This window comes from Paramisgurnus dabryanus, chromosome 13 (assembly GCF_030506205.2).
Source record: "Paramisgurnus dabryanus chromosome 13, PD_genome_1.1, whole genome shotgun sequence".
NCBI classification, from domain to species: Eukaryota; Metazoa; Chordata; class Actinopteri; order Cypriniformes; family Cobitidae; genus Paramisgurnus; species Paramisgurnus dabryanus.
In genome coordinates, this window is record NC_133349.1 from 30,572,370 (window position 1) to 30,584,582 (window position 12,213).

General features: G+C 37.6%; 1 protein-coding gene across 1 annotated transcript in view; it reads right to left on the bottom strand.

Moving 5' to 3' along the window:
* Positions 1–12,213, bottom strand: part of grik3 (glutamate ionotropic receptor kainate type subunit 3) — a 135,343-nt gene that overhangs the window by 16,741 nt on the left and 106,389 nt on the right. Inside the window, exons 11-12 of the mRNA XM_065246343.2 lie at positions 9,046–9,269; positions 5,456–5,574 (exon numbers count right to left, since the gene is read on the bottom strand). Of these exons, the coding sequence (XP_065102415.2) occupies positions 5,456–5,574; positions 9,046–9,269 (343 nt within the window). The remainder of the gene's footprint in view (positions 1–5,455; positions 5,575–9,045; positions 9,270–12,213) is intronic.

Below are 12,213 nucleotides of genomic sequence, written 5' to 3' on the forward strand. Positions count from 1 at the left end.
GCTTAAATTATTTCTTAAATCCAGAAGATTTTATTATTCACGTTCACATGTTCTGAGACGAGAGAGGCTCTCTCGTAGGTCTGTAGTTTTGCCGTTTGGATGTTCATTTATCACATTTCAGTGTGAAAGCTCCAAAGGAAACGCTGATGTCATGACAAACAAAGCAGCTGACAGATTCACCTGCACAACACTGAAGCCGAACATCTGCTTATCTCTCGAGGTAGAGCTGCTAAACTGTGTCCGCCTGTGGCTTATTCTCCGAGGCTTTGCTTCAGAGCCATATTAATTATGATGACCTGCTTTTTCCTGTCCTGCTATTTCTTTCACAAGCAATGAAACATCAGCAAAGGCTGAATTTAAAACATTTCCCAAAGAGAATAATTACCTGCATTTAACATTCCCACCTACATCTCATGAAGAAGAAAGTCAGAGCGAAGCTCAGCGCCGGAGGCTGCTGCTCAATATTCAGACTGATGCTTAGCCTTTCCACTCTCAGTTTGTGAACGCAATGTTTTAAACAATAGTATGAAAAAGAGATTTCATCATCAATAAGGGCAGTAACAAACATGAATATTTGCCCTCACCGCTGGTCTGAAGAGCTGATAAATCACTAAAACCGTCAAACCTGACCAGCAAATCTAGACTGGCAGAGCAACCTTAGACTGGTTTAAATTGATTTGATTTCTGTGAGGAACAGCAGATAGAGACCATTTTTCATGTAATAATCTAGATTTTTGTATAATAAACCAATCGTTTTTGTTAAGCAGACCATGGCAAACCTGAATAATTTTTGGACAGACATGACAAATGTGTTTTCCGCTTTTATCCGTGCGCTAGCGTGAAGGAGCTTGTGTGTGACACAAACCAATGAAAAACAGAGAAAATACAGACAAGGACTCTCTGTCTCGCTGACGAAATGTGAAAACATTTATTTTGTATTTCTATCAAGCGTTTATTGCTTCTTGTGTGTTTATCTGTTGTATCCGTTCATCACCAACACAAAATTTTCCTTTTGAAAGGGTGGCTTAGTGGGTAGCACTGTTGCCAAAGATAGGTTTGAGTCTTGGCTGTGTCAGTGTGTCCAAAGGTGACTTGAAGGTTATGTGAATTGGAGATGCTGAATTGTTTTTCCACTCTTATTAACACGTGTATAGATTAAGTAAATGATAATGAATAGGCAGCAGGTTGATATGGCAAAAATAATGCGATATGGCGATAACAACCTGCTGCCTGTACATTATCCCGTTTATTACCCAGCTATTTACCTATTTAGTAAAGTAAGGAACATTAAATATTTATTTGAAATATTTTATTTGCTCATTTTTAATGAATGCAGACCTTTTGCAAGGAAAACCTGTCTACTGAAAAGACATTAAAATGTCAGGAACACACTATTTGCTTTAACCATTTGTAAATATTATGTCATATATGTTATTAAATACATATTTATATTTAACTTTGTCAAAATTATGTTAAGGTGGTTCTTTGGGAATAACAAAGCTGCAAATGTTGCACTGGCCAATCAGAATCAACCATTCCAACAAGCCGTGTAATAAGTGAAAATGACATGCACAACAAAAACTGGAGAGTTCAAATTTCAGTGTAAAACATTTCTGAGTTAAATTCAACACCTAAAGACGGCACATTTTTGCTTGCATCTACAAAGCATCAGTTTTAACATGTTATAATAATTTATCTGTGGGGTATTTTGAGCTAAAACTTCACATATACACTCTGGGGACACCAAAAACGTATTTGACATCTTTAAAAAATCTAATAATATGACGTCTTTAACACTTTTGTGAGAAACTCTGGCATCGTGCTAAATATTTAACTCTGTACTGTGTTAAACAAGTACTACCTACATAGTTAAACCTAATTCTGAACAGAGTTGATTTTCTGAATCCACAGTTTTTAACACTATTGTGAGTCAAAGACGAAACTCTGGCCTAGTGTTTAAAATGTTAAAGAGACTTCTCATCTCAGTGAGAAGTGAACACATGCACTTGTACGTCATGAACACACACACGCACGCACGCACACACACACACAAACACGGAGCAGTGGGCAGCTATCCTTCCAGCACCCGATGAGCAACTGGGGGAAGATTTAGGGGCCTGACTCTCTAAGCACTTGACCACGACTGCCTAATTAATTGTATAAATCAACTTGTCTTGTCTGTAGATTCATGGGTAGATTAACTTTAGTATAGATTAACCGGTTCTAATCATGGATTTAGCCATAAATACTGAAACAACATAAATAACTCTTTGGAAATCAATAAAGTCAATCTGTGTTGTCAGTTTTGTTTCAGTCATTAACTGACTCACAAATGTAAGCACTTAGGTATATTAATGATTATTCATGTTTTTTATCAGAATATGGTTTGGGGGTCAAGTGGGTTTGATTGGCCTAAGTATCAAAATACTCAAAATAAAATATAAAGTTATTATTTTATCAATCAAAAATAATACATTATTTAATAATAATATAATAAAAATACATTTATTTTTTACCATTTTACTACCATTTTTACAATTATGGATCATTTACAATGTTCATTATTTCATTAAGAAATGTTTGCATATTAATAAGGTGAATTTCTAAATGATGACTTTTTAAAAGCCTGGTTTCCCCACAGAGATTTAGAGATTTATGTGGCTTCACCACTTGCTTACTGCTGACACCGAACACAACACACACACCATCATCTACAGTTGTCCTATATACTGGACAAATGTACAAATGGTGATTAAGAGGATCTCTGATCTCATACAGGAATGTGATCATTGCTTGGATGTATTTAATCGTCCTCTACAAGAACTCTGTGTTCATTCTCATGTGAAGTGTTTTATATTTAGAGATGAATCTGTGTACCCGCCGAACCAAATATAGCTACCAACAGATCTGTTATGTCCTCAAACCCAGATAACAGAGCACCACACCAAACAAAAACATTCCCTTATATTTCATCTCAGTGCTTCAATGATAGCTATGATAGATTCTAATGATAGCTTCTTTCACTCCTACAGTCTTTCAGTCATTTATCTGACAGGATTCATCACTGCCCACTGTCTATTGATTTGGTGTTTGTTAAATGTCCTCTGGTGTAACTCTTTGGGGTTATCAGACTTCAGAAAAACATGTTTTGTCATTAAGCTTATTATTATAAAAAATTGTGATATTTTTAATTACATGCTTTACATATTTCAAACAAGAAATATAAATAATAAAATATTTTATATTAAAGATAAGTTCACACCACAACTATAACGATAAATATACAATGAATGATATAGTTGGGATCCCTTTCGAGCGATTATTTTTCCCCACCTGATAAACGATAAACCTTTGACAGCCAATCAAATCTATTTGAACTTCCAATTGCACACACATTTTAAAATGACACATGACACTGTGGAGAAGCTCATTGCTGAGGTCTATAACATAAAATTACCTCAGGTATCCAGTGCTGATGCAGTTGCTGTGAAATTGATTATGTAATGCTTTTTCCCTTTCACATTTTTATCAAAATGTAAGTGTGGCAAGCAGGAAGGGGCGAGAGCCGTGGGCGCGAGGCTGGTAGTGCAATTGCTAATAGGAGTCCGGAAGTATAAATGAAGGAACGACGACGGTGGAGAACGAGAGAGTTCTCTGGACATTATTTTATAGTATTTGTGTCATGTGTTTAGATGTTGGAGTCGGCAGTTGTCCGTGAGGGGCTGCCGCCGTTTACTTTTGTTTTGTAAGTGTTAATGGATTCCGGTTTCTGCCTTCTTCCTCACCATCTACATACTTTGTTACAGTAAGATATTAGATTACACAAAATAATATATTTACTCTTTAGATTTATACGAAACTCACCGTGTTGAGAACATTTGCTGGTTACCCTATGTGTAAATGTAACAAGAACAGCATAATTACACATTCAGTGACATGTAAACAATTGCAAATGTTTTTATTATAAGAAATATGCAATATTAGCTAATGCCATTAAAGGTAAGTGATTTGGGCAAGTGCCGTACCTGGGCGAATTAGCATAAATGTATTGCTATCGTCTGGTGATGTGGCCGCTAAAAAGTTATTGTTATAGTTAAAGGTATAGTTATCCTTATAATGTGAACGGCCCTTAACTGAATAAACCCACTGAAGCATTGATCTCTTTTGAAGTCTCTTTTGAGGAGACACATGTGAGATTACTGAGGTCTTTTTCATCTGAGAAGCAGGATAAAAAGTCTGCTGTCTAGAAAATCTATTATGGTATTATTGAAACTCACTTTTTTTAAATTTGTATTTATACTTTTTGTATACTTTCTAGTGGTATTATTTGACCTGCTGGATGAAAGTGAATGTACCTTGTAGATCATGTTTATTTATACTGCAAATGATGGCAGTAATGATTTACAGTAGGACTGTAGAGAGTGACACATTCATAAAGATCAGTGAAGATTTTCCAGAGTAATGGATTGTGCTCCTTACGTGCAAAGACTGTCATTACTATTTGTCCCCTCACATGAGGTAAAATGTTTCATTCATCCCTAGAGTTTGGTTTGTCAGAATATTGTTTGCTAATGTGTGTCCAGGATGGGTCTGTAATAGTTAACACCTCCATCTAATTCTGTAAGTTGGTGCTTTTTTGAAATGACATTTTAAATAGAGCGCCATTTATGTAAGCGCAGTGTTGAAATGAAAGCTGCAGTGTGCCTGGAGTTTTTTAGGAACAGGTGCCAAGTACTGAAACTCGATGTTAATGATGATGTTTGTAATAGTTCTTCAATTCTTCTGCCTACGCGGACAGATCATCATGATAAAACACTGACAGCAGTTCCTGCACCAAAAGAAAAAAGAAATAACCTCATAGAAACCCATGTTGTTTCTGCTTTTTCAGTCAAATGGATCTCATGAGCTGGTTCTTGTAACAGAATTGGTCCAAAACACTTGAAAATCAGCCTTAACCCACCATCAGGATATTCAACATTATGCCTATGCATTTCCTTACATTCCCAGCTCTGCGGTGCCCAACTGAAACTAATGCCGGTTAGTGGAAAGATTGAAAGACTAAACTGAGAAGAATATGGGCAAAAAGAGAGGAATGTTTAAGAATGGGACATCTGGCCAAGAGAAGATGAGATGAACCACCGAGACGCCCCACTGTGCATCTGCTGCCTCATACACAGACTCTTCTGTCGACTTTCATCTGAGCTCAAGCTCACCATGCTGAAGGTCTCTGATGAGAGTCTGGAAACAAACAGTGCTGTTATCTCTCTAACCCGCCAGTATGTCTGACAGATGTTTGACAGCTCTCATTTCTGCCTCACTGACAAGCAAGATGACTACTTCCTCCTCCTGTCAGTACGCCTGCACCATTTGACAGGTAAAGGGTGGAAAACACTTGCGCGTCATTGTCAGGTTGGTTTGTTACTTTTTGGGCAAGTGTGTTGAGTTTGCACCGTACCTTGCTGCATAAGGGAGCCCACGCCAAACCAAAAGCTGTTGAGAAGCGTGAAGTTGTTCTCTACCACATCAGATCCTGGGTTGCACGGATGGGCGTCGTACCACTCGTATGGGCTGAACCTACAGCCAGAGGAGAGTTATAGAATAGTGGAAAAACTGAGTTTTTATAGGCACTAATTCTAACCTTATTTCTGGATCAATATTGACACCAAACCTTTAAAGGAAAACACCGCAGTTGTTCAGTATTTTACTATGTTCTTACCTCAACTTAGACAAATTAATACATACCCATATTTTTTCAATGCATGCACTTAATCTTTGTACAGCGCGTTGTGAATGTTTTAGCATTTATCCAAGCCCCATTAATTCCTTAGGATCCAAACAGGGATGCATTTAGAAGCCACCAAACACTTCCATGTTTCCCTATTTAAAGACTGTTACATAAGAAGTTACACAAGTAAGTATGGTGGCACAAAATAAAACGTAGCAAATTATTTAAGTGGATAAACATGAGAACTATATTGTATGGCGGAAGAGCACTTAGTTTGCAGCACTTCAAGTGATGATGTCAGGAGTGATGAATGTTACTGCGCACTGAGGTCGAAATGCTGCAAACTAAGTGCTCTTCCGCTATACAATAGAGTTTTCATTTTTTTTATCCGCGTAAATAAATTGCCACGTTTTATTTTGTGCCACCATACTTACTTGTGTAACTTTTCATGTGACAGTCTTTAGTTAGGGAAAACATGGAAGTGTTGGTGGCTTCTAAGGAATAGTGTGGCTAGGCTAAATGCTAACACATTCGCGACGCAAAGATTAAGTGCATGCATTAAAAAAAGATAGATATGTATTAATTTGTCCAAGTTGAGGAAAATACTATATTATACTATAGTAATATTGAATATTGAATACTAATATTGTAAAACGGTGGTGTTTTCCTTTAACACTTGTTCACCATATGACTAAGTGAGTACATGTCAGGAGAAATAAGTGATGTTGGCAAGGAGAGCATCAGTTTGAAAAAAATCCCCATTTATTAAAGTTTGGCACAGAATTGGTAACGCACCATTGATGGAAATCATGCGGATTAGGGTTAGAGAGGTGTGATATTACTTATGCAAGCAGTCAGATATTAGACACGGGTGAAAAACGTCCATGAGGTATATGAGCATCTTTAATGTAGGATCCCTTTAAAACCACCACAACATGTTATCTTACTTACTCCTTTAAAAAAATACATTTTGCTTAAAGAAACCTGAAGATCTGTTTGTAAAATAGCTTTCTTTCTTTTTTAGATAGCGACAGAACATAATGCGTAAACCTTACTGTATTATGTATTTATTTATTAATGCCTTTTGCTTTAGTTATACATTCTAGTGGCCCAGGGGATGGAGATTATTGGGGCTGTAACATGGTTGGGTTCAGGGAAGATCTGTTTAAACTAATTTGTAACATGTACCTGTATTGTTATTCTTTTGTAAAACTCCCTTACACTGGCACAGTCAGGCTTAGTTACTTTATCTATTAATCTTTTGTATGGTACCATCATAACACTTACGATTATGTAGCATTTAATTATATTTAACAAATATTTGAAATACATTCCTATGTTGATAGCTCACTGCTCTTAAAAGCAATCTAAACTTCTGACTATGTTATTATTAAAGAAGCAAAGGTATTCAGAACATTACCCAGAAGGTTTCAGGTTTTCAGCCACTTACAAAAATATTTAGTATAAATCATGCGTGACGTTCACGACATACAGTAATGGCAGGGGTGAAGAATCTAAGCTCCATAATGTTAACACCAAATTATCCTCATAAATATCTACAGTACAAGAGATGTCTCAAAGCAGATGCCTGAAAGATGAGAGACGCAGAGAGGTGACACGTCACGTGACTGCACTTAACTAAATGAATCCATGTATCAGTCTTTCACCCTTCTTTCACCTGTAAATGTGCAGTAATGCATCCTGTTCTAACGCTTCTGCCAGAGTGGCCAATGAACGAGCCCATTCATGCAAAGCTCCACCGTCCAATACTTGGAGACATTTCAATGTCAAATTAAGAAAAAGTAAAAAAGCAGAATACAGAAGTGAAAAGTTATAAACCAAATTACTCCTCTTAGAGTCTTGAGCCAACAAACCGGAAAGAACCGAGTGGCAAAATCAAGCTGATAATGTGACTCATTTTCCTGGTGCCCAGTATCATGTATCCTGGGTGTTTGTTTAATCTTACTCAAGTGCAGAAAGGCAGAAAAATTCAATATTCCTCATTGTCTATGATTGTAATTACACAGTTAAACCATTTATCATATTCTTCTACGCTGTTCTCCAAGTGTACTGTATGTGTTAAGAAACTCCTGGAACACTGAAACTGGACTAATGTGCTGGGAGAAGAATGTCAACTGAAAAGATCATGCATTTTTCTATCTTTGATTTCCAACTTGGGCTTAAAATCAGTGATTTTTAATTAAGTGAAAACAACTGAATGTAAAAAAAACTTGTCAGTATCACTGAGTGTTTGTACACATGACGGTGTTTGAATGTCATTGTTTTAGGTAACAAAATATTAAAGAAAGTGGAAGAATATTTAAATGATTTGACTGGATTAAATACGGATCTTTAAACAAGTTAAGTAATGAATAACTTGTTGTTGGGGAACATCTTTATAGTTCTTTGAACTAGACTGCTTAAACATGGATAAACAATTAAATTTAGTTTTATACTGGAATAGTCTAGCATCATTTGCTTCCAGATGACACCTTATTGGATATTAATTAATTGATATTAATTTGTAAGACACACTTAAAATCATCAAAATAAGTATGTAGATTAATGTGAGAAAGTGTCCAGACACTTTCTGAGACCACTGTACATTATGATTCATCTATTCAGTAATGGATAACACATGCAAGCAGGTTTTCTACTTGAGGGTCTTTTGAGTGCAATGTCATTATTTGTAGGAGCGTGATAATTTAAAAATGTGTAAAACACCTCTCACTGGTCTTATAAGGACCTAAAAATGTGACCATTAGTGAAGAGTTACATGCAGTAGACATAACATGCCTCTCTGCATTGTTTACAAGCTTGAAAAGAACTCTGGTCATTCAAAGCATCTTAAAAATATTATTTTATAATAAAATGTAATCTCTCTTTTTATGGTGGAATGCACTTTTAAAAGCTGCAGTTTAGACTAAGTCACATCAAAATGTCCACTTGAGAGACATTAAACCCATGAGGATGATCTTTAAATGGAGCAGAACCTAAATGAGATGTATGATATGCCTTCTCACAGGTGTCTTTTAAAATAAAATTTCCTGAAGAAAACGTGAGTTGTGCTTGCCCATGCAAAACTCTGTGTGGCTACTACTGGTTCCTCTTATATTCCAGGTTAGGTCACTCCTGCAATGTAAGCGCAAATGTTTTCCTTGCTTTTATAATCTACTATCCAAATCCAACTGCTAAAAAAAGTACTAGCAGGCCACTCCCCAACAAGTCTCGTTATGTATGATTCAAGTCTGTAGAACAAACAGCGAGGGATTATTTACTTATATTAGTCACAAATGAATAAGCAGTGGCTTTTTGCTCACCTGGCGATGACAAATAGCACACAGCTGACCCCCAGATATGCTAGCAGGATGTAGACCCAGATGTCAGGGGTCATAGGATTCAGGAAAGAGAAGAAGCCACTGTTGGTGCTGTTGGGTCTCCGGTACAGGATACTGATGCCAGTGTTTAGAAAAGGTTTGGAGAAGTCAATAACTCTCTCACGGACAAAAGTGATTGTAAGAGGAGCCACGGCCAGGTCAGCTCTCTGGAGGAAAGAAAACAAACATTTGTATTGAAAATGTCTGTTAAACAAATAACAATGGAACACAATCTGAAGTTCATAAATACTTTGTAAAGTCACCATGAAAGGACTTTACTTGTAAATATGTAATGTGATGTTCCTCTGAGGGAAACAAGCAATAAGGCCACTAAACTCCTGAGTTCCCCTCCTGAACCCACTAAACTTCCTTTCTAAAGCCACTAAACTCCTCTCCTGATCCCACTAAACTCCTCCCCTGAATCCACTAAACTCCTCTACTGATCCCACTAAAGTCCTCCCCTGAATCCACTAAAATTCTCTACTGATCCCACTAAACTCCTCCCCTGAATCCACTAAACTCCTCTACTGATCCCACTAAAGTCCTCCCCTGAATCCACTAAAATTCTCTACTGATCCCACTAAACTCCTCCCCTGAATCCACTAAACTCCTCTACTGATCCCACTAAACTCCTCCCCTGAATGCACTAAACTCCTTTCCTGATCCTACTAACTTGCTCTCCTAATCCCCCTAAACTCCTCTCCTGAACCCACTTAACTTTCCTCCTAAACCCACTAAACTCCTCTCCTGAACCCACTAAACACCTCTCTCGAACCCACTTAACACCTCTCCCGAACCCACTTAGCTCCTCTCCTAAACCCACTAAACTCCTCTGCTAAAACCCACCAACCCCTCTCCTGAACCCACTAAACTTCTTTCCTCAATCAAACAAACTCCTGAATTCCCCTTCTAAACCCACTGAACTCTCCTAAACCCATTGAACTCCACTCCTGACCTGCTGAACTGCTCTCCTGAACTCACTGAACTCCTCTCTTGAACCTACAGAACTCCTCCCTTGAACTCACTGAACTCACCTCTTGAACCTACTGAACTCCTCCCCTGAACTCACTGAACTCATCTCCTTAACCTACTGCACTTCTCTTCTGAACTCAATATACTCCTCTCCTGAATCCACTGAACTCCTCTCCAGAACCCGCTGAATTCCTGAACTTCCCCTTCTAAACCCACTGAACTCTGCTCCTGATCCCACTGAACTCCTCTTCTGAATGCACTTATATAATACCCATGGAGTTCTTGAACTCCCCTCCTGAACCCACTGACATTTACCTGACTAACTCTCCTGAACTCCACACCTGAACCCTCCTGAAATGCCAGGAACCACTGGTCAAATGTTATTACCAAAAGGTGACATTTTGTGCAGTTATTGAGTTTGGTTTAAATACAACAAAAATGTTTGTATTGTGGTTAATTTTATGATGACTGAATTATTGCTAAATAAATAAAGCAATATAATTAATGTAAACAAAACATACAACACATTCATTTCATAGTCATACATCAAAGGTATTTATTTAAATTTTTGTGTAACCTCCTGCTTTTTCTTTATTTTTATAAAAGCTACCTGCAAAGATTACAAGGATCAGTGCTGGGAATAAGTTTAATTACACCCAATTCTATATTTACTCGTTTTACTCATACCTGAATCCACTGTCTTTCAAGTGTCACTAATTGAGAAAGGCTGGAGTTTGTGATTAGAATACAGACCTCAATTTGCAGCATAATATTATACTGTACTGTACTTCAAAACAAATACTTTTTGAATAAAGTGTACAATGTTTTATAGCACCAAAAGCTACAGTATTTGTATTATTGTGAAATAGTATATAATTAAAAATAAGATAAGAAAAAAAATATTTAGCTTGTTTTGAAAAAATAGCTTGGACTCAGGTAGTATTTTTCTTAATGCACTGCAGAGTTATTTAAATGTGAAGCATATCGTCGCTGTTCGATGAAGACCACGTATGTCCATTTTGCCAATTTTGAGATTTTTCAATAGATTGAATGTCCAGGTTCATTTCCATATACAGTATGCTTTACATATCTAAATGGCCAATGAAATCATGTCATCTGATTTTCACTTATATCCATTTGGTGTCAAAGCTGTCAATCACGCCGCATATATCCCGCCCTGTTGAAGCATCTCGCCGGTCTCATGAAGTTTCATCGAAGCTCAGCCCTGGATAGCCGAATAAACATAGCCTGGTGAGACAATGACTTTCCTTCATCGAGGTAAACGTTTTCCCACTGACGCCAGTGGTCAAATGTGGATTATATCATTACACTGGCAAGAATATGGTTACATGTAAAGATGCCGTACCAAGTATGACAACGCTACATTCAACTGCTTTTGAAATACAGTGTTTTTTTCACTTCCTGAAAAGTAACCGTTTTGGACATAAGTGAGTTTCATCGGGCAGCGACGATATACGCTGACTGATTTTAATAACCTAAATGTACTTGAAGTGTGCACCTAGCATACGGAAAATACAAGTGTCTGATCAAGACTCAGAATCAAAAATAAAAATTAAATCCAATTGTCATTAAATCAAATCAGATCGTGGAAAGAGAAAACATTTCAGGAAAGAACTACAGGGATGCAGTGAGTATGGCAGGGAGACACAGCTTCTCATTTCCTTCTCAGGGACCCAGAGATACAGATGTAACCTGAGACGTTCCCTTTTAAAGAAACTTGCGCTGCGTCACCAAAGTGGATGCTTTGGGGAATGATATGCCAATGCCTCCACACCAAGTGCTTAACTGTGTATGTGACTGAACACAGTAAGACACGTGAGTCTGAGTGCGAGATGCAGAGCTCAGGTCTAAGTGGTAGAAAGTAACAAGTAAGCTGAAAGGACCAACCTGCAACAAATGTTCTAAAGAGCAGCCGCTTACCAAAGGGACTTAGAGGCCACGATATCCCTGGCAGAATGTGCCCTCACAGATACAGGGAGGGTATGCCAGAAACCTCATAAGCGAGTGAGATAGCCTAAACTATCCACCTACTCAATCCCTGTGTGGTTCCCGGAAGACCTTTCTTGGCTTAGCCAAAGCACACAAATAACTGCTCAGACCTCGTCCACTGAGCAAACC